Source organism: Rhynchophorus ferrugineus, unplaced genomic scaffold, assembly GCF_030347505.1.
Source record: "Rhynchophorus ferrugineus isolate W39M unplaced genomic scaffold, kcgeb_rfMv2 rfM7, whole genome shotgun sequence".
NCBI classification, from domain to species: Eukaryota; Metazoa; Arthropoda; class Insecta; order Coleoptera; family Curculionidae; genus Rhynchophorus; species Rhynchophorus ferrugineus.
In genome coordinates, this window is record NW_027472586.1 from 10,359,788 (window position 1) to 10,381,875 (window position 22,088).

Below are 22,088 nucleotides of genomic sequence, written 5' to 3' on the forward strand. Positions count from 1 at the left end.
TTTTGCATATAACAATTAAACCAAAATCAATTCGGGTAAAAGTTTCGTAAGCCTAAAGCTACTGATGCGTCCTTCAGCGTAATTGCCTCAGTCTTATTTTATGACAATTGTTTATCTTAAATCGCAGAAAATTAAATATTGATTCTATAAGGACCGGTATGGACGAGAAAGAAATCGTTTCTAAAATTTATATATATTGGATAACAGTGACCGATTTTGTATCGTTTGAGTGATGTTGAATCAATTGAGATGATCAGCAACCTCTTATACACCATCGGTGATTCAGAACCCACCGACGAAATAAACAAGACCCAGAAAAAAGCCTCCGATGTCGCTCAGAGGGAAAACAATGATCACTCGATAAAACCTCCTTTGGAAGGTGTGACTACCAAGATATTCGATTACTTTAAGGTAATTTTAGCATTTTATATACAGTACGTCCAGTAAAACAGCCAATGCGCGTCATGAACACTGTCTAACGTATTGATCCCTTTTAAACTAGGAGCCTTTTTTTGTTCTTATTTTACTAATTGGCATTATTCTAATTAAAAGCATGTAATCAAATCGGTCTATAAAATTCGATTTATGAACAAACTATTGTGGCTGTTTAATTAAATGTAGTTTAAGTCCTTCAATAAATATGCATTAGATTACTGTAATGTTATAATAAATTATATTTCATAACGTTATTTTTGTTTCATTATTTTATTTACATTAGTCAGTGTCAAGATAAACAACAAGAATTTAAATTTGGTAAGGCCACGTTGCATTATAAATTTTGATGACTGGAAAATGCAGTTTGCAAAAATGTAAAATTCGTGTTCTCTCGGAGCAGAGTTTTCTTTCTCATTTTACAGCAGCTAAAAAGGCAGAATGCTGTCTGAATCGTCGGAACATGTTAAAAGTTTTCAAAACGCTATTTTAATATTATAAACCAGCAAATATTATAAAGAGCGTTAGGAACTATGGACTGTGTGGTAATTGACTATTCGTTTAATTTAGTATTTACTATCGACTTTAGAGAGTTCCTATTTTCGGTTCGACTACTTAATATAGACTAGTTTAGTCGCTATTTTCCGTTTTGTCGTCCTAACTTCGACCTTGAAATAATGCTTTTATGCTTATTTGTAAATATTTGAGTTTTATGTTTTGTTTGTAATATAATAAAAAGCCTTTTAATTACTTTTAATACGGGTTTAATAAGGTTCAGTGCACTTTAATACGTAATTTTAAACATTTGTTAAAAATATTACTACTTTTTGAAATATTTAAATAATATCCGTATTTATATGGCCCGAAATATCAATATTTTTATATAGCATCATATAGCGTAGAAACATATCATAAAAAATATCGATATTTTTCTCGGCGGCCGACGCCCCTAATGTGTAGAATATATATGTATATACTCATAGCTATAATCTTTTAACATTTTATATTATCTTTTCATAAGGTGGGTACATAGAAACTAATATTGTGGCTTATATAACACACGACCTTTATTTTTGACCTGATATACACATGCTTCAACACTTGTAGCATGACTTTTACGTTTTGTACCTGTGGATTTCAAATGGTTTGCTTGATAGATATTATATAAATATTTATGAGTTAATAAATCTAATATTTTTAAATTGCCACTACTTAAGTTAACTCGTGTTTCATCCAATATAGCATCTAATGGAATTTTAGCAACTAGTTTGGCTGCAATCAGATATTTATCTGATTTTAAATACTCTCACCTCTCACTCTAGAATACACTTATGAAGTACTGATCGATTATGCCATGAAATCTTCAAGTGAGCCAAACTTCAATGTTTCTTGCTCAATTTTTTCGGGGTCAACTATAGCCTAAAATATAATGAATTTTGTACAGAACTGAATCAAATTTGCAAAATTAAAATAATAATTGAGTGGATACGCACCTGAATGGAACGACCTCACATGTCTGTTCAGATAAAATGTACCACAACTGCTTTTTTGACAATATTCACAAATCGATGCATTATTACGTAGTATTTATAATCAAAATATGAACAGCACAAGAACGAGTAAACAATAGACAACAAAATTCTTAACCTTACAAAACAGAGACTGAGTTGGATTGGAGCTCTTGATTGCTCGTAAATGGCAACGTCGCAAAATCAGGCGGAAACTACCGAAGTTTTCCGACTACCGGTTGAAATTCTCCAGAAACAGCCACTACGGTTGAATATGTATTTTTTCTAATGACTGGGGTTCGTTCTTGTTTTAGAATGCCGGAACGAGCTGGATCACTCTCATCAAAGACGACCACCTGGCCGACGACGAAGACGCACCGCTGGCCGATGACGACAAGGCCGCCCTCGCCGACGAGAGATCGCTACCACTGGCCGACGAGGAGATCCTACCCTATCTGAAGTCGAGGGCCCGCCGGTCCCTCAAAGCGGTGAGGGGCCCGATCGAGATGGAGGTGAAGAAAAAGCTAAGGAAACGGGGCAGGCCGAAGAAGAGCGACCGCTCCAAGGGCGGATTCGACGACGAATACGACGAGGAGGAGTACGAGCGCAAGAAGAAGACGAACCCCAGGAGATTGGCGGCGATGAAGCAGAAGAAGTTGGCGGCCGCCGTGAGAAAACCCAAGGCCAAGAAGCCGAAGCCCAGGCCGTTCTCGCCGAAGCCCGACGAGGAAGCCTTCCAGAAGGTCGAGGAGAAACTCGCGAAGGAAACGGGCGTGCTGGAGGACGCGGACACGCTGACTGCGATGCAGCACCAGGAACTGGCGAGGCGCGCGGAGGAGGACGCGGGACCTCCGTGGCTGACCGACGAGGGGGAGAGGATCATCAACGAGCGGGAGCTGTTCGAGACCATAGGCGAGGAGGAATTCCAGGCGCAACTGGATACACTCGACTATAACGTACCCGAAATCGAAGAAGAAGAGCCCGAATTACGGACCATATACCGCAAGTATACCGATAATCGTAAGCTGGTGGACCCTGAGAGACTGCCTCCCGATCCCGACAAGTACCTGATGTCGGACAATTCCGACCTGGACGAGAAGGTGACAGAAGAGAACCGGCTGGAGTACGAGGAGATGACCAAGCCGATGGTGTTCGAGGACGAACTCCTGGCCACCGAAGAGCCCAGGGAGCAATTCCGATCGACAGGTCGCGAAGATAACACTCGCCTGCTGAAGCCTTTCCTGAGCCCAGAAGGTTGTATGGTAGGAGCCGATCCCCCGACTCTTGAGGAGTATGACGAACTGATAAACGATCCTGCGATGAAAAACATCGACGAGGAATTGGAGAACTTTAAAAATATGGATATAGCTGACGGTGGTGCCAGCACTCTTCCTGCAATTCCATCGGAAAACAAATAATTAACCCGTTCTTACAATAAAGATAATTGAAATATATTAATATTTGCAAAATAACCATAATATACTTTCCTTCTTCTAACCAATAATTTTATTAGTTACCTGTAATTTTATTTATTATATTTTACTCATCATCATACCCTTGTCTAATAATGGCAGTAATACAATTAAAATTAAACAGTTAATTAAACCCAGTTAACATTTGTACAAAACATTTTCAAAATACATCAAAACAACAACATCTAATCTGACAACTAATACCTTATTTTTTAATTGTACATAAAAAATTATTTGTCTATAATATACTTAAAAATACAATATTTGAATTTACTGAATATAGTCAGTAAACATGTACATATTTTTATAGGTACTTAATCGGACACTATCCATATTATATGTTGCCATGAATCATTTTTTATTTTTGTCTTTTGCAATCCTACACATACACTTATGTCTTAGTCTTTTTTGTGTTGTACTCTCTGATTCTTATCAGCGTGAAGCACCTGTGGAGGAATAGGTGTTATAAGTTTTAGTTTTCAAACATCTCAATTTAATTCCTCTAAAAATATTTTATATTTGTACTTACTTTTAATTATTTTTGAGTATTCTAACGTGGGCTGAACAACTGCTGATTACCTGAAGTTTATCATTATTTACTTTTCAAACTGTTTCTAAACAGAACACTTTGAAAATAATTAATTCTATTTGGACCTTCAGATCCTGGAAAATAAAATTTACATTTAGATACTATAAAAATAACATCATAACAACAAATGTCCTATATTTATACACAAACATAACAAAATTTAAATATATTATATGTAATACATATAATATGTAACATGTGATATGTTACATATAATATGTAACATGTACATAAAAAATTAGTTAACTTAAAATAGCATTAAGCTTAGGGTAATTGCGGTAGTATAGTCGTTTACGATAATTATCTGTCTCATGAACAAAAATGCTAGATTTTCATCTTGTGCATTCGTTTAAAGGCAATGTATTTAATTTTTACTGTCTTTTTGTGTTGTGGTAAACAGTTCATTTTAAATAATTTTAAATTAACAATCAGTCCTAAAACCTCTTCTTAAAAAAAACTAAATTTCCTTTAGTTAATTTTTTTTATTACTATTATTTAATTATTAAATCATATAGATTGCCTAAAAGTATTTTTTTCATGTATTATATTACTACTTATTACAGTGTATACAAAACATGTAAATATAAATGAAATCTTCCGCAGATTGTGCAAGATTAGTGTTGAGACGGTCAAGCTAAAACCACATAAATTACTAACGAAAATAAATCTCTTCCTTAGTTTAAATCAGTCATTTACTAAAAATCAATGTTTCCACTAACAAAAATCAATTATTTAATTTATTTAAAACTTACGTCAATAATCACTCTATCTCTTTTTGCCCTTGGTTAGAGAGAAATGGCGCTGTTCCCTAAAATCATATGAAAATATTCAAATATTGTCAATAAAAACAAACATTTGAGTTTCCAGTATTTGTCGTTTTTTGCTAGTAGTTTTAGCAGTATAATAACTAGGTTCTAGTGCGAACTTTGAGTTTATTTCATAATTCCCAAGAAAGATGAGTGTTTTGTCTTCACGATTGTTTCAATCCGAAAGTAGGTGATTTTTTAAATAAATACCCGTTTGTTATTGATGCTTGTAGCAAGGTTTGGCCGATTTAGATATTAGCTTTTTTCAGATTCTGCTAGTAACGTAGTTCGGAAACCAGATGCTTCAAATACTGGTGTTGTTCGTAAACCTTTTGCGGATAGAGCCGTTAACTGCCATTCTCCAAATTTGACTACCACAAAGAAACCAGTATGTGAAGATAATGATGCAGATGATGCATTTTTGCAGCATGCAGATGATCTAGAAAATGAGGATTTTAATTCTGATTTTAAGGTGACTTAATACCATTAATTTATATGTTGATATAGTGAGTGGTTCTCTTTTAGTTAGATGAAGATGAGGATATCTATGAGGATATTCTTCCATTATCTCAGAGATTAGAAGATGTTCATGTAGATCAAATATGTGCAAAATTTTTGGCAGATGATAAGTGTGATACTAACTTTCTTGTTCCATATGGGCCCTATGAGATCCAACATGCTTACCCGCTGGGCATGATTGCCGGAGAAGTTCTCTGGTCTGCTAAAAAAGTACCAAAGCCACGCAGCTGGAAGAAAAAGCCACGAAATCGATATCGCCCAGAACCAGATCGTCATAGACTAGTGAGCAGGTATCCAAAAAGTTATCATGCTCTTCTTGACAGAAATCCAGAAGAAACACCCAAACCAACAGCGGAGTGAAAGTATTGTTAAATTATGGTCATTATTGACCATTATATTGAAATAATCCGACCAATGTATTATCATTAAATTGTTTTTGACAAGACTTTTTTCTTTATTTTGAATTTTGTTTCGACACCATTTTATCTCATAAATAAAATAAAGTATGCCTTTTTCTGTTTTGTGACTTTTTTATTCAGAACTTAAATTCGATGTATGGATATCTTTAATCTCTATTTGATTAGTATAAGGTAATTACTTATCTTATTATATACTGGCAGGGCTGAGTATTATTTACTTAATAACCATTTTAACATCAAGGGACACGCCACGGTATTTGGCTATAATTCCATACAGGACGATTTGTTGATTTACATATCAACACACACTGATTTATTTTGATGCGTCATTTTTCTGTTCAGCTTGTATTTCGATAATAGTTGTTTGTAGCTTTTCAGTTGGTCATGTGTTAGGATTGAAAACAAAAAAAAACAGTACCGATTGAAATATTAAACATTTATTTTATAAGCAAAAGTAAAGCATGTACATGTTATTTGTTTACAAAAATATCTTCGTCATTAAGGTCAAAAAGAACAAAATATATATCGTGTTAATCACCAGGTTTTGAACAGTGTTACGTACAGGGGAAAAATAAAGGATTTCTATAGAAGAAAGCTTTGGCAAAGGGTCGGTAGTGGAAAAATCTAATGAATAACTATGATTAGTTGAAACTTTATATATGTTCGTATGAATTATTATTGTGCGTGAAAACGTACTCCTACTGTAAATAAGTTGATATTGGATAACAAAAGACTATCATATCCTATATTTGACTAGCTTGATTCAGGGGAGGAATTATATAACGGGTCACTAGATATAAAACAGTATTTCAAAACAAAAAAAAATAAATAAAAGTTAAACTACATAACGTAAACAAATTATTTAAGGAAGTGTGTCGCAGACAACAGTCAGTCAAAAACTACGACATCCGTGACAGGAAGATGATCCCAGGCTAGGAAACAGGAGCGACACATCTTTTAATTTCAATAAGTAACAATACCCTGTTAAAAACAAAATAACACAAATAAATCATCAGCTTTCACTGTCTACATGCCCGAATTAAACCATATAAAATAAAATATCAGATTCAAAAACCCAATCTCTGAAACTATGAAAAAAATCCAGTCTACTTTAACATTAAGTTAGAGGATATTTCGAGATATTGCTCGAGTAACAAGGTTCTTACGATTTTTCTGCATTTTCTAGTACCATGGAGCACAGATGAAGACAGAACTTAGTAGAGAACTCCTTAAGGAACACTGACGAATTCAGAGGGCTTCTCACGTCCTCGTTCTTCTTGATTTCCATGTCCTCCTCGAAGTTTTTGCAGAATAACAATATGGAGAGTGGGTAGAAGTACTTATCTAGGTTCTTCAACAATATATCCTCCAGGACCAGCACTGGTAGGTTGTGGTACAGCCAGAACTCGATACTCTTCAGGAGAATGTTCTGCATCAGGATATGGTTTTCGGATTGATATACTTTTTTAATGTAGAACTCGACTACGTGCGAGGCGAGATCTAGCACCTCCTTTGCCTTTTTGTTCTTGATTTCGATGCGTCGCTCCATCGCCATCTTTTCCGCCAGCAGGTCCTTGTAGCTCTCGGCCAGACGGGGCACGTTTTGGTCCGATTTCTTCACCGACTGCACGTAGTTGGCGATGTTCTGGTGGATGTCGCTCTCGCAGGGACTTTCTAGGCCTCCCTCCTCGCCGAACTGACGTAGACTGTCCAAGGACGAGCTCGAGCTCAATATCCTGGCCGGTGAGCTGCAGTTGCTGCTCTTCTCCTTGTCGCTCTCCGGCTTGAGGCACTTGACGATCAACTCTACGCCCTGGTCCTTCTCCTTCAGGTCGTACGAGTCCTTGCAGGTAAACAGCGAAGCTAGATCGACGTCCATTTTCGCGATGTGTCTCTTGAAGGCCTCAACGGTGAAACCGAGACTGTCCACGAAGTGGCCGTGTAGATATGAAACTTTACTGGCTGTCTGATAATCGTCCATGTCTGTGCTTCGCTTAATTACATTCTCCACATCGTACAACTCCAGGAATGCCTGAATAGTATGATGCAGTGTCTTCTGACCGATATTCACATCTGGCACGTTATAGATATTCTTGAAATCTTGCTTATAAACTTTCTTAACCTTCAGGAGTTTCTTCATGTCGTTACCTTCCGCTTCCATAAGAAAATAGGGCCAGTACTTGTTGGATAGCAGGACCTTGTGGTTTATTTGATTATAGGTAAATCTTAATCCTGGAAGAACTGATATTTCAATGGGCAGATTATTAGAAATCGGATGATTGTAAGCGGTTCTAAAAGCTCGTTTAGTACCCTTCACCATTATCACGTGATCCTCTTGCTTCTTCCGCATGAAGTTCATGGAAACTCCCAAAATAGTCTGGAAATATGATGAGAATTAATTTAAGAAAGAGCGAGGAGAGGGAGGAGTTAACTGTACCTCGATCATAGCCGGTGTGCCCCAGGCTAAAAGCTGACCAGTGTGATCTATGGCCATTGTATAATCGAGTCCACAGGCGACATGCGTGAACCTATGTCCCATGACTCCTTCGTATGGATCCTTCAAGTTGGGCTGGGAGAGTTCATCGTCTTTGTTTTTACCCCAGTATATCCTTCCTTGGTCCAATATAGCACAATGGCGATAGCCTAAAAATAGTGGCGAGTGAATGCAACGATGGATCGAGATCGTTTTTATTCGCTTCTCACATACCCACAGCTATTTGTTTAATGGTTCTTTTGGTCTGGGACTGGTACATCTGGATACTGGTCTTCCAAGATTCCGCTGAAGTAACTACACTACCGCCGTTCTGTTTCTGACTATTGTTTCTCTGTTGGAAACATCGCACTTCCTCGGGGCTAGCACCCCACATGAATACTCTATGCTCACTTGTCACAGCCATCTATGTTAATATAAAGTTATTGATTATACAAATATGTACGGTTTTGGACCTGAGCAAAAAGAAACCGTTTATAAGGTAAATTGGGCGTCTGAATCCGAATCAGCAAATTGGTTCCAGTTTTCGTTATATTTATTGACATTACGGAAATAAAAAGTATAAATCCCGAATGAACACAGAGAGAGAACAAAGGGAAGTCGAATGGAGTCCTTTATACTGCTTGGGACCAATTTCACGCATTATGATCCAACAGTACTCATCATGCCTTCATCCCAAAATCCTGTGTCGTCCAAGTTTTGTGGGAAAAAATCAAGATGTATGTACAGAAAATGTATTTTGAGAGGCATTCAAGCTCAAATCTTGTGATAATCTAATAATATTTATTGATAAATTAAATGATATTCTTCCAAAAGCATTTTTTGTACTTCTACCTGGACAAATTGGCACTGGATCACTGTCTGTACTTGGAACCAGCTTCGACACTGATCTATTTCTACTCTGCTATATTTTTGCATTTCTACCGACGAAAATAAAGGCAATTATCTACATGAATTTTCTGTTCTCTCTATAACGTTGGTACAGAAAATGAAAAGTATACATTTTCATCAAGTGACCACTTGTACAGCTTTATTATTCGCGCGTTTATAAAACAATTTCATCATCACAGGCACAATCACAGAATAAAAAACAAGCTCCAAATGTAGTTTAATACAACGTCGTCAGCTATTATAAGAGCAGAGTGCTGACACCATGTGCTAACTCGAAAACTAGAACCAATCTTGAAACACGGATTGAAGACCTGAGTTCAAGACATCAAACAATATCTGTTCGGATCCAAAATTTAACCAGTATCTGTGTTATTTGTATTTGCGATCAGTGCAAGTTCACTTACATTGTGGAAATAAGCGGTAGCGATTTTCTCGATGGGAACGTACATATCCGGCATGATCACCACCCAGGTAGGTCTGGTGCTCTTCTTCGACTCTATGTGGCAGTTCTCCAGTTGTCCGAAGACGTTAGATCCGAATCCGTACACTTTTCCATCGCAGGTTAATATCAAACTGTGGGCATGACCTGTTGTAAAACGAAAGGCTGTTTAACGCATCTTGTTCGGGCTGTATCACTCTTACCTGCCGATACCTGTTTGACCGGCGAGTCAAACTTCACTAACCTCGGATAATATTCGTTATCACAATTACCATGGCCTAGCTGGCCGTGTATACCCCAACCCCAGGTGTAAACTTTACCGGTGTGAGTCAAGGCTATGCTGTGGTACTGTCCCGCGGCTATATCAACGATCTTTAACGAGGAGATGGTCGTCAGTAGCTGAGGGTAAGGAGTCTCCTGAAGATAAGGTCCCAAACCCAATTGACCGTAAGTGTTCGAACCCCACGCAAACACCTGTAAGATTTACGATATATATTTTTTTTAGAGGCTGTTAACGATATGATTCTGTAAATATTTGCTTACCCCCGAATCCGTGGCGCACAATGTATGTTTCCTGCCACAACTCACTGACAGAGGCGTAACCTTCAAGTCGAGGAGGGTGTTTACCAACCTAGGTCGGCTGGTACTGGTTAACATTGGACCTATACCTGTTAACAACATTGAATTATACTGTAATTCAACTAGACTGAACATTACCTAAACAACCGGAAACAGCAACACCCATAGTATATACAGAATTATTTCTAATAACAGCGGCATGTTCATATCCACAACTTAACAACTTCAAATCAGGCAACTTATTAATAACATCACTCTTATCACGTCTAGTCTCAGGTACCATGGTCTCTAATAGGCTCAAATCGAAGCTGAAAAATATCAATATTGTACCTCAGATTGGGTGTACTATTCAGAAAAACTCTACTGACCTTAATTTTCTTGTTCTGGTTATCAAACTAGTCACTATGCAAAGGAATGTTTCAACTAAGTCTTTTACGATGATGCTGCACATATCTGACGTCTCAAAGTCGGTGGAGTCAAAGTTGGTGTCGGTTGAGTTCCCCTTGTTATTGTAATAGATCATTTTGACGAACGGCGCGACGCATGGCTGACTGGGATCCAGTTGAATGACCAGCCGCTTCAGTATGTCCGTTGGAAACGTATCGCCGTTTTCTCGTATATATTGATAGATGATCTAAAACATTATAGTGAAGTGGTCGGTTGAGAATAGCTGGAGTAGGACTTACTTGCGCGCTTTGGGGCAATATTAAATAGCTTTGGGTCAGGGTCGGTTCGGATAAGGCGTAGAGAAAGTCCAGGCTCGAGGGATTCGGGATGAAATTGTTTTGGAGGATCTTGCCGAAGGCCACGACCGCTTCGGCTTGCAGTCCGCGGCTCTTCGACAGGAGATTAACTATATTCCAGTGACCTGCTTGACAGGCCATGTTCACAGCCAAGATCGGATCGAAGTGGGATTCGTGTACGAGAAAATTCCTGCCGGATATTTTTCGTTAAAATTACTACACGAACAGGGTAGATACAATTTTTCTTACATGAAATCTTTGGTATTATTACTTTTTATATGTTCACTGGTGTTGCTTCTCAACAATAACTCCACATAGGCCATAACCGCAACGTTACCGATGTGTATTCGAGTGGTTATGTTCATGTCGATTCGGCTAGCGCTTAAACATAGGTGCACGAACTTGAGAAGGGTTCGACAATCCGCCGACACGGCCAATTTTAAAACTCTCTTCAACAAGTGCACTTTCGCCTGTTTATACAATATTATTCCTGAGTGATAGGCGCCTCTGCACACGAGTAGATCACCGCAATGCTCGAACAGCTGTTGCAGGTTGAAATTGAAGATGTACGATAATTTCTCGGCCTTTCCCAGATCGTTTTCTTCCGTCACATACTCTATAAACCTCTGTACTGGCGGATTCCTACAACCATCTGTTTTAGTGACCAGATCATACACAAAGATCGTTGGGAAAGTTGTAGGACCGAATCTCTCGCTATAATGATGGATGTAAATGATTTTGGTTAATCACAATAGAATTTATTTTCTGATTTTTCTTTCAAAACTCAAACTCTAAATTATTTAAAGAATGTAGAGCATCGATTCAACAAGTCGTAAAATAAAATAGTTTTCAAGTAAATTTAAGTAAACAGTTTTTGTTCTTAAACTCCACATGTTTTAAAACTATTTTAATAGCTTCGCACCTACCCAGATATCCTTCCATCAAACCTGTCAAGACTATTAATGAACTTTTATAAAATTCCGTCCTACTACATTTCGACGATCCCTGTATTATAAACTTCATTGTTTACCTGATATACATTCGGTAAATTGATTTGTCCGTAACAACTAGGCAAGTATCGATAGCAGGCTTCAGGAAGCTCAGATCGCTTTTGTGTTTGTTGTTCGAAAATTTATTCTTGGTGTACATCTTATGGGGTACAGAATCCACGGCCATATCGACTATTTTATACAGGCTCAATATTTTTTCGTTTGGGATCGAAAACTGAGCAACTAAAGCATCCTCATTGAATTCCTTAAAAATGATATCAAACAGTCTTGTGTGTATGTGTATGTTGAGTGGGCGAGTTATGGTGGTACTTACTGTTTCTCCTTCTAAACGGGACTCGGATAAGTTGCAACTTATAACCGAGACAGTGTTAAGATCATTCAAAGAATATATTAGATTGTCAGTCAAAACCAGAGATGATGTTTGGGGTAAAAGTCTGTATACAGAAATCGGTGCAGTATCAATATCAGAGGCATGTACCTGAAAAGTACCAGCAAGGTGTCGGGATTATTTGAAACAGTTAATTGGAAAAATTGAGAACACAAAGATTCATTCTTACCGTTAGTAAACCTGTGGTTTTATATAAAGCGGTGAAGATATTCCTGTTCTTACAATTTTGCGACATGAAAATAGTATCGGCCATCTGCGGCATCAGCTCCAGTTCCGATGTGGGATACGTATTGGATGGGCTTGATTTTATCAACTGATTAGACCCTTGAACTGATTCAGGATGGTCGTACAGGCCCAGCGCAGATTGGGTTTCAGAACATGACGATTCGCTAGTTGTATCGCTCTGACTGTCCTTGCGCGCACCCAAACGTTGACTGAAATTTTTGAAAATATAATAAATTACGATATATGTATTATGATAATTTGTACCGCAGGGAGACCAATTTATCGACACCCATCTGCTTGAGGGTGTAAAATCTGGATCTGACCGACTCTTCTGATTGTGGATTCGTGTTATCTGAAGGCCATGTGTACCCGTTTGAATGGTGTTCCAATATGAGACGCCATTGGCGCTCAGTTTCACCTGTAACCTGAAAAAAATAAAATAAAATATCTGTTATTTTTTAATAATTTAAATTACCAATAGGGAAACTACTTCCTTGATATTATCTAAACAGAGATGTAATTTTTTGACAGGTTCTGGGATAGTGCAACCACCCAAAACTCTTCCATCTGTTAAACTGACTAGAATGATATTGCCACAGTCAAAACCCACAAGAGCGTTTTGATTACACTCAAGTGTCTGCCACCAAATGCAGCAGGTAGGCAAGAAATTTGGCAAGGGTGATATTTTTGGAAAGTGAGTTATGTCTGATAAAGACCATTTGCAATCAATTTTTTGTTTTTTGTCTACAATATAAAGGGCTGGAATAATATAGAGAGAACTATCCAAACCTAAAAATAGCATGTTTCTAAATTAACTTTTAACAAAATCAGAGACAATCTTACAAACTATCAATAACCATGTAGCAGTTGAATCAAAACATATTGCTTGTATATCTTTGCTGCTGTCACCAATCCATGGTATCCTCTTCAAAACAGGAGGCAGTTCCCCATAACAATAATAAAGTACTATTTCATTGGTTCTACATAAAAAACAAAAATATTTCAAGGATGACACGAAAATAACTTCATTAAACATGCGGCTTACGTTGTGACTAAAGCTAGAATTTGTTTAACTCCATTTCTACTTTGCGTGCATAATTTTATGTCTATTGATTTTATTACGGGTTTTAATTCGAATAATTCCTGTGTGAAAGTATGTGCCATTATTAATTTAAAAAAATTATCGAGAAACTTAGTTTAAAATCGCTTATGTACAATCATAACTATTTGGTTTAATTTAGCACTACGGTAATAATTACTTTTGTTTTAAAAAAGTTCTTGGTGGACAGTCATTTTTTTTGTTTTGATATTTCAAACTTCATTATCATCTGATCGACGACAATTGACAATTAGAATTAGTACAGAAATCTGTATTTCTAAATTTTATTATAAAATTATAAATATTTAAAATATCGCAACACTTAATATGATTATGTGTAATTTACTTTAATTTAAAGAATAAATTAAAAATCGTCTCATTGTATTTTTGGTTTTCTATCCTGTTGTGCTACCTGTTTTAACTACATTTAACAGATGGCGATATAAGTATTAAAAGTGAAGGACAGGACCGTAATTAAAACGTTTTTAATAAACTGCTGGTATTAGAGAAGTGTCATTTATTGTCAATACGTTATTTGTGGATTTTATTCGTCTTTTATGTGGATTGAATAGTCAAATAACATGGTTTATCCGCATACATATCGAACCGAACATAGCGAAACAAGAACAACAAACGCCGTGTACGGGGAATATTACGAAGCAAGAAATAGCAAAAAAATAAAAGTTCAGCCGGAATTGTTGAAAGTGTTGCAGTACGTGGATTCAAACAGGAATCAGTTCCTGGATGATCTGGCCGAGATAGTGCAATTTAAATCGATAAGTGGACGGTATAAATACAGACATGAAGTTCAAAAGACCATACACTTCACTGAAAATTGGTTGAATCGGTTGAATATGAAGTACGAATGCTTCAATATCGGCCATTACGACTTGGAAGGCCATAAAATACGGATACCGTCAGTGATACTGGCTTCCCTGGGCCATGATTCTAAAAAGAAAACTGTAAGTTTAGTTTTATGGACATCGCCAAGGCACCTTTGATTTTGCATCTAAACATATTTCTCATTGAGATTGTATTTTTAATCGGCAGAGTTTGTTGTTTAACATTCAAACCAACTGTTCATAAATAATCCAAATATTGTAGTACGTACAGATATGCGAATACAATTTATACATGATATACATATTAATCGACTGCAGTGAGACTAGTAAAGATGCCGCTTAAATATGAATAAAGCGCACATGGATTACTGAGAGTCATGGTTTGTCGGCAATTTTTGCATTGTTAATTTCAGGTCGCGGTTTATTTGCACCTGGACGTACCGGAACCCGATTATTCGAAATGGCAAAGTGATCCTTGGACGTTAACTAGCAAAAATAAAAAATATTACGGCTGTGGTACTTCTTGTGGCAAAGGTAAAACAATACGAAAATGACCCTTATATTGATAGCTTAGTCAATATTTCACAGAAGGCCATGTCTAAGGTTGTCAATGTTAAAAGTGTTGTTTTATATTTAAGTTACGGCGCCATCTGTAGTTTAAATATGTAGTATTATAATTTTTTTTATTTATTTAACTGAAAAATAATGAATTTACATGTAAGTTATGATCAAATAATGTATGGATAATTTTAATGATCCATGTTTTTTTACTTAAGATAATTACTCATTTTACTAGTTTTTATTTATGTTTCTGTAGTTGTTATATCACTTAGGTCCGGTGATGATGTGGTTTCATGTCATTCAAGCTTTTCAAGGATCGAATATCGATCTACCTGTCAATATCAAGTTGATTATCGAGTTTATGAACCACGAGAATAGCATGGGACTGTCCGCTTTCCTGCCGACCAGAGTACAAGACTTTTTCTACGATGTCTATAATGTGGTGGTGTGTGAATCCGAGTGGTTTGGAGAGAAACATCCTTGTCTCTGTTATGGGTGCGTAGGTAAGAATCGTCGAGGGTTGATAGAACCCAAGGGGTGTAACTCAGTGAAAAATATGTAGGCCTTCTTCATTTCGAATTATCGATCACAAAAACTGAACATTCCAAAAGTGACATCAAGGAAGACATGAGGAAGATTCTTGCTCAGCTGGTGGACGACCAGGAACATATATTGATTAGAAATTTTGGCGAATACGTCGAGCAAATCACTCCGGACGAAGAGAAAGTTTACGAGAGGATCAAAGATTTTGATGCGGATGATATTCGGTACTGTCTCGATTTCAATACAATTGTATATATTTTACTCAGATATTCGTTGCAACTCCTGTTATTTTGAAAGAATTTCTGATTGGAGCATTCACCATTTCCTCAAAAGCGCATCCACCATTATTTAATAATTTATATTCTGTCAAACATTTCTGATCTTAGAGATTCCTTGCCCGATTTTAAGAAGAACTGGGATAAGGTGAAACTGCTGATGAGTTTCTGGCGTCTGCCGTCGCTTTACCTCCACGAGATGTTAGAGTGCACTTGCGAGAAAAAGGACTCCAGCAAAATCAAGGCAATGTTTACCATTAAAATTGTACCCCGTCAGGTCGTCGATAAGGTGGAGAAGATAACCAAGAACCACGTTAAAAATGTTACCAAAGAGTTACAGTTGGAGAATGAGGTGGAGTGTGAACTAGTTGCATCCAAACGACCATGGTTCGAGAATTTCCAACTTCCCTGTTACAATGCGGCCAAAAGGGCTTATATGCAGGTAACAACCAGTTTGGTTATGGTGTGAATACTCTTTGGTTCATTGATGGGGCCCATAGATTTACAAGGAAGATCCCAGTTTGATCCGCGAGGCTAGAGCTCGCGAAGCGGTGACCATCCTAGACCGTGTTCTGGAGAAGAGCATCGTCATGATGCCGCTCTCGTGCAAGGGTTCGAATCCGGGAGAGGTCGACGAGAATATCTCGACTAGGAACTATTACGAAGGCACCAAGGTCATCGCAGCTTACTTATTTCAAATAGCGACAATTCAAGACTAGACTTTCATGTTTGTTATTAAATTTTATTTATTTTTATTGTCTTGTTTTTTTTGTAGTTTATTATATCACTACATAGTATAAAACAAAGTCGCCTTTTCTGTCCCTATATCCCTATGTGCGCTTAAATCTTTAAAACTACGCAACGGATTTTGATGCGGTTTTTTTCAATAGATAGAGTGATTCAAGAGGAAGGTTTATATGTATAATACATGCATAATATACTAAGGCAACATTGCTAATTTTAGAGGTTTCTAACGTGATGTCGTAAATTAACCTATTTTTTTAGGCTTATTTAGCAATTAGCAAAAACGCTGCCTAACCCTACGAGTTAGATCAAATTAATGTACTACAGTATTGTGCACCATAAACAGGTCTACAAAAAAGTCCGTGATGGTATATGTTTATCTTTTAGGGATAACCCACATTAACCATTTTTATTGTTTACTTTTTACGTGAGAAAATGGCTTATTTACGAAGCTATTTTAAGCAATACGGCATTAATCCTTATCGAATTAAGTACCTTAAATACAGTGTGCAATTAATATAGATCAATATGGTTCCTTACAGCATGTAAATTAAACGAATATTTTCGGAGATATTACAAATTTAAAATTTGCGTTTAAAAATGTGTAATGTAATAAAAATTGTATGAATTTAGATATTCCAAAGATAGCAGGAAATCTTCATAGTAAGTATAGGGGAAGAAGAATTGTTTTACTCCAAATTTAATGCGTGCAGGCCAAGGGCAGTAATGAATGAACCAAAAATACTGGATCGATTTTAATCATGTTTTCATTGAGTGACATAGGCATATATATTTTATGCCCGTGCAAAGTCGGAGCGGGCCGCTATGTTTTTATATACAACGTTCATATTTTTTCTGTAGTGTATTTAATTTAGTATCAGCATTGCACCCGTGCGAAGCCGGGGCGGGTCGCTAGTTTTAATATAATAATATATCTGCATCTATCTAAACAAGTGATAGTCAGAATATATACTATGTTAGGAAATAATTGATTAATCAAGCGCTAAACTCACTAGAAGTTCTCTCTGAGTTTGAGCTGGGTTTCTGTCCGATTGTCTTATTTTATTCGATATATTTGTCCTCCAGACCATTCTTCAGGGCATTGACAACAAAATTACCATTTTAAAATGGTTGGAAACTAAAACCGACAATTAGGTTATGATGTTAAATATGATTCATGTCTATACAAGAACCAATTCCTAGTATGTAGAAAAGAAGAAGAACGACAAGTAGATGGGCTGTTATAAAATGGTATAAAAGACCAGCGATGTAAATAGTTTCTTTTGCGGATGACACATCTTCCTTCACCAGTTCTCGTTCTGTAGATGTCACTCAGTGAAAAATTCAAATTCTGGTTAAATTTCTGGACGTTGCAAATCAAGCCCCAAAAAACCCAGGCCATAATCTTTCACAATCAGAGAGACATCCGCGCCTACCAGCTGAGAGTGGAAAAATCTCAATCCCGTGGCGCCAAAAAGCCACATATCTCGACCTCATCTTTGACCGTAGATTCCTATTGTCATCACAGATAAATAAAGCAATCTCCAAAGGCTACGGTGTCGCCACAGGGCTTAAATCTCCCATCCGTAGAAAAAGTAAATTGTTTCCGATGATTAAAGTTTTGCTTTACAAGCTGCTTATCAGACCCGTCATGTTATATGGATCTAACATTTGGTATCGGTTTATCAGGCCGGAACTAGTGGAAAAGCTTCAGGTAATGCAAAATAAACTTCTCAGGCAAACTCTGAACGCGCCATGGTTTGTCACAAATACCCAAATTCATCGGACACTGACACACCAGAAATAAGACGGTTCGTTTTCTCCTTATACAAGAAATTCCATGCAACCTCAGCTCTTTCCAACAATCCCACATCAGATCCCTGTCAGAGGCGTTCCCACTCAGGTAACCCTGAAGACTATCCCCCCAAAAAGCGGTTCTTCAAGCCGTCAAAGGTTATCATACTCCAAATAAAGCGCCTTCACGGGCAATCCTCTCCTATAAATTGAGTCAACTTCAGCAAGGAAACCTTTTCAGCTGTTAAGTCAGGCCCAAAAAGAGTTTTTTTTTTGTTTATCCAGTGAACTTGACAGTTAGGTTAGGTTGTTTAATGACTGTTTACATTGATACTTCATATTTCCACTAATATATATCGCTGCTTAATATATACTAAATTTTATAATTATTTTTGCGCTCATACTATAGTTTGTTGAAATATTGCTCGCACTATAGCGAAAACACGTAAAATATCGAGACTTCGAAAAAAAGAGAACGACCAAAAAGAAACATGTGATAGTGGCCGACGGCCTGCCAAGAGGCGCTGGTACCTTATGGGTCGCTAGATCACGATTCCGCCGCTGAGTTATGACGCTCGTCGCTTGTTTTCTATATATGCAACAAACAATTGCCGAAGAGCGGGTTTCCCTTCTCCTTTTCCGTTCCGTGCCTCTCTGTTCCTCCACCTTCTGCCTCATTCCTGGCGGGTCGCCGCTGTCACCATTGTTCCCCCGACTAATTGGTATCAGAAGAATTCCAAAAACGCCATAAATCGATTTCGCAAATATCCCTTCATTATTCTCGACGAGATTTTCACGTCGCGTCAGCGTAATCGATTAACATCGGATTACGTTTCGTTGAAGTTCAACGAAGGCATTCAAATAATTTGAGTTTGTTATAATTAAATAAATTTAATTTATTATAGAGCGCATTCACCATTTACTCAGTGGCGCATTCACCATTTATTTGATGGGTGCCTCCGCCATTTGCTCAATAAACGCATTTAATTAATTTGAATTTGAATTCTAAGTATTTTTATGTTCATTTTGATACGAAAAAGGAAAAAACGAACAGTAGGATTTGATGAAAAGGAAAGACAGCCGAATTGTGGTTTTAGTAGAAAAACAAGAAAAGGTTATAATACGTGTCTACTTATTTTGTTTATCAGTTATTGTAAATTTAAAGTATATTTAAAGAATATATATATATATATATATATATATATATATATATTCTTGTATGTATATAGTATATATGTATATAGTCTATTCAAAGCTTTTTAGTAATGCGTTGTGGATATTTGTGACGTCGAAACATTACAACAAACATTATTTTAGTCCTTAAGAACAGTAAGTACACACTATTTTATCGATATAAAAATAATTTAATAAAATTATTTTAGAGAAAATTGTCTGTCGGGAAAGTATACATAAAAGAAGTAGAGATATGCAGCTTTTTGAGGGATGTAAGACATCCTTTCATACACTCTTACAGGGCATAGGGTTTAAATGGTGTAAGGATAAACCTCGGAGAGATTTATTACAACTTCCAGATATTACCTTAAAAGTAATACAATTTTTAAAGGCATAAAATAAGACCAAGGAATATAAACTACTTGATTTGTGTATCTTGATGGAACTTATTGGAATATTTCAAAATGGTTCATTGTGGCATTCTTGGCAAGACAGTAACAAAAAAAGTGTAAAGACAATAAAAATTGATAGAAAAATGTAAAAGTTACAGTAGCATTCAATTGGGTTTTGTTGGTCGAGAAGGATATTCCATCAAAAACTGCTTGAATATGTGGAAGGCAGCATTGTCAACCATAACACCTTCGATTTGGATGGACTCGATAAGACATACAGAGGAATTAATTGATATATGGAGGAATTGTGAACATGTTTTAGATAGATTAGAAATTAACGGTTTAGTGATTGAATTGGACAGTGAGTCGTATAGTGAAAGTGACTGAAGGAAACTTTCAGGATATGTGATAATGCTGTGCAATGCTGGAAATTCCTGAGATAGAGTGATGAGAGTAAACTAAAGGTATGCACATAATGAATTGAATACAATTGTAGAAAATGATATTGTAGGGCGTAAAAGATTTGTGTGCACAGATATGATTGTAACTGTTCAAAATTAAACATGAGCATTAGGTTACAACGTATGAGGAGAGAATGAATACTAACTGTTTTGTAGATATGGTAAATGCGTTAGACAGAATTCAGTGATTAATTTTATCAATATATAGTAGCAGAAGAAATAAAAATACAGTGATACCCAGTTGACTTGCCAACTAAACACACCATCGAAGGAAACAAGAACTAAACGTAAAAAGTAAATATGCTCTTGAATTAAAGTAAAATACGTTTACATTTGTTAATTAGGTGGATTAGGCCTCCAGGGGGATACCACTACATAAAAAACCCGCCTAGAAACTCTACCTCATGGATAGTATGGAAAAGAGTTCAATGTAAACAAAACAAATCTAACCTACAAATTATTATAGTTGTGTTCTTAATTGTAGTTTAAGTCCTTCGATAATATATGTATTAGATGTACTATAATGTTAAAATAAATTATATTTGATAACATTTTTGTTCAATTATTTTATTTAGATTAGAATTTTCTTGTATGTCAAAGCCAAACTGAAGTAAAACTCAGAGTTGATACGGCAACATTGTAATGTTTCGACGTCACAAAAAATATCCACGACGCATTACTAAAAAACTTTGAATAAACTATATATATACTAGGTTTGTTAGTATAATTTTCATCTTCTATTATATAATAAATATAATATGACGAGCCTTTTGTAAATATATTTTTAAATAATTTTGAAGGGATAAAAGAGTAAATTAAACAAAGGTAAGGTAACAAATATAATTTATTTATGAATATATTACAAATAAATTACAAAAACAAATCGAGGTTATGTTTCTAGAAAAAATATGCTAAAAACGCTTTTCCAGATCGTCTATGAGTAGAGTTTGATGTAAAATTGAATCCAATTAGCGCAGTTAAGATTCTAATTTAATAGATTACGCACTTGGATGGAATTGTCTTATATGTCTTTTCACATTTCAACTGCTAGAAAAGCTTTTTTGTCATGACCATTACTGTCTACTATTTATATTCAACATATGAAATGTAAAATCAAATAAAATATAAATATAATATGATAACAAAATAATATTGTAATAAATATAATACGAAAATTATTATAATGCATATAATATTATAATACCATCAATCATTTATAAACAATCAAGTAATTTTAGAGTTTTTACCAATGATAGAGTGAAAAGAAAAATGACTGTCGTAGTTTATTGGATTATACCTCTCGATCGCTTGTAAATGGCAACCTGGCAAAATCGGACGGGATCTGCCGATGTTTACGGAGTTCCAGCAATGCGTCACTGAAAGTAGCCACTGTTAAGATCATCGATCGAAATATCACTTATGGTCTGTCCAATAAAACAGCCAATGTGATTAAAACTGATGACGTCAGCACGTCGCAATGTTGCCGCATCAAATGTAACTTTATTTCGACTTTGACATATAACAAATTACTAATTTTTTGATGAATTTTGGAGACATTTGGCAACATGGCCCATAAATACCTACCCAAATCGAATTTTATAGGCTTCAGTTACATGTTCCAATGAGTCATACATCCTTCTGTGTTTTGTTAACTATAATATACCTAATATAATAAATTCGCATTGAAAAACAT

General features: G+C 36.2%; 4 protein-coding genes across 4 annotated transcripts; 3 read left to right on the top strand and 1 right to left on the bottom strand.

The window, feature by feature from the left end:
- Positions 1 to 115: 115 nt before the first annotated feature.
- LOC143199465 (uncharacterized) lies at positions 116 to 3,601 on the top strand. Its single transcript, XM_076409300.1, has 2 exons — positions 116 to 411; positions 2,255 to 3,601. Exons 1-2 carry the CDS (start codon positions 250 to 252, stop codon positions 3,356 to 3,358), a joined length of 1,266 nt encoding a protein of 421 aa, XP_076265415.1. The 5' UTR covers positions 116 to 249; the 3' UTR covers positions 3,359 to 3,601.
- Positions 3,602 to 4,834: 1,233 nt separating this feature from the next.
- Positions 4,835 to 5,771, top strand: LOC143199466 (uncharacterized). Its single transcript, XM_076409301.1, has 3 exons — positions 4,835 to 4,993; positions 5,077 to 5,279; positions 5,333 to 5,771. The coding sequence occupies exons 1-3, from the start codon at positions 4,957 to 4,959 to the stop codon at positions 5,684 to 5,686; spliced, it is 594 nt and encodes a 197-aa protein (XP_076265416.1). The 5' UTR covers positions 4,835 to 4,956; the 3' UTR covers positions 5,687 to 5,771.
- A 395-nt stretch (positions 5,772 to 6,166) lies between these two features.
- Positions 6,167 to 13,834, bottom strand: ca (RCC1 and BTB domain containing protein claret). Its single transcript, XM_076409295.1, has 17 exons — positions 13,557 to 13,834; positions 13,355 to 13,491; positions 12,987 to 13,300; positions 12,776 to 12,936; positions 12,456 to 12,720; positions 12,212 to 12,376; positions 11,919 to 12,142; positions 11,138 to 11,530; positions 10,832 to 11,078; positions 10,514 to 10,779; positions 10,284 to 10,453; positions 10,110 to 10,234; positions 9,770 to 10,040; positions 9,532 to 9,713; positions 8,453 to 8,642; positions 8,183 to 8,388; positions 6,167 to 8,122 (listed from the first exon to the last, which is right to left on the bottom strand). Exons 1-17 carry the CDS (start codon positions 13,673 to 13,675, stop codon positions 6,908 to 6,910), a joined length of 4,650 nt encoding a protein of 1,549 aa, XP_076265410.1. The 5' UTR covers positions 13,676 to 13,834; the 3' UTR covers positions 6,167 to 6,907.
- Positions 13,835 to 14,128: 294 nt separating this feature from the next.
- On the top strand, positions 14,129 to 16,586 carry LOC143199462 (cytosolic non-specific dipeptidase). Its single transcript, XM_076409298.1, has 6 exons — positions 14,129 to 14,572; positions 14,866 to 14,986; positions 15,286 to 15,516; positions 15,576 to 15,780; positions 15,943 to 16,273; positions 16,332 to 16,586. The coding sequence occupies exons 1-6, from the start codon at positions 14,192 to 14,194 to the stop codon at positions 16,548 to 16,550; spliced, it is 1,488 nt and encodes a 495-aa protein (XP_076265413.1). The 5' UTR covers positions 14,129 to 14,191; the 3' UTR covers positions 16,551 to 16,586.
- The last annotated feature ends 5,502 nt before the right edge of the window (positions 16,587 to 22,088 follow it).

Bases quoted from the DNA above. Each gene is read 5' to 3' on its own strand.
- LOC143199466 (XM_076409301.1), top strand. From the start codon at position 4,957: ATGAGTGTTTTGTCTTCACGATTGTTTCAATCCGAAA. The intron at 4,994-5,076 runs GTAGGTGATTTT...AGCTTTTTTCAG, and splicing joins ACGATTGTTTCAATCCGAAA to ATTCTGCTAGTAACGTAGTT. The intron at 5,280-5,332 runs GTGACTTAATAC...GTTCTCTTTTAG, and splicing joins ATTTTAATTCTGATTTTAAG to TTAGATGAAGATGAGGATAT.
- LOC143199462 (XM_076409298.1), top strand. From the start codon at position 14,192: ATGGTTTATCCGCATACATATCGAACCGAACATAGCGAAACAAGAACA. The intron at 14,987-15,285 runs GTAAAACAATAC...TATATCACTTAG, and splicing joins TGGTACTTCTTGTGGCAAAG to GTCCGGTGATGATGTGGTTT. The intron at 15,517-15,575 runs GTAAGAATCGTC...AAAAATATGTAG, and splicing joins TCTCTGTTATGGGTGCGTAG to GCCTTCTTCATTTCGAATTA.
- LOC143199465 (XM_076409300.1), top strand. From the start codon at position 250: ATGATCAGCAACCTCTTATACACCATCGGTGATTCAGAACCCACCGAC. The intron at 412-2,254 runs GTAATTTTAGCA...TTCTTGTTTTAG, and splicing joins AGATATTCGATTACTTTAAG to AATGCCGGAACGAGCTGGAT.
- ca (XM_076409295.1), bottom strand. From the start codon at position 13,675: ATGGCACATACTTTCACACAGGAATTATTCGAATTAAAACCCGTAATA. The intron at 12,721-12,775 runs GTACAAATTATC...CAAAAATTTCAG, and splicing joins GATAAATTGGTCTCCCTGCG to TCAACGTTTGGGTGCGCGCA. The intron at 10,780-10,831 runs GTAAGTCCTACT...ATAATGTTTTAG, and splicing joins TATTGCCCCAAAGCGCGCAA to ATCATCTATCAATATATACG.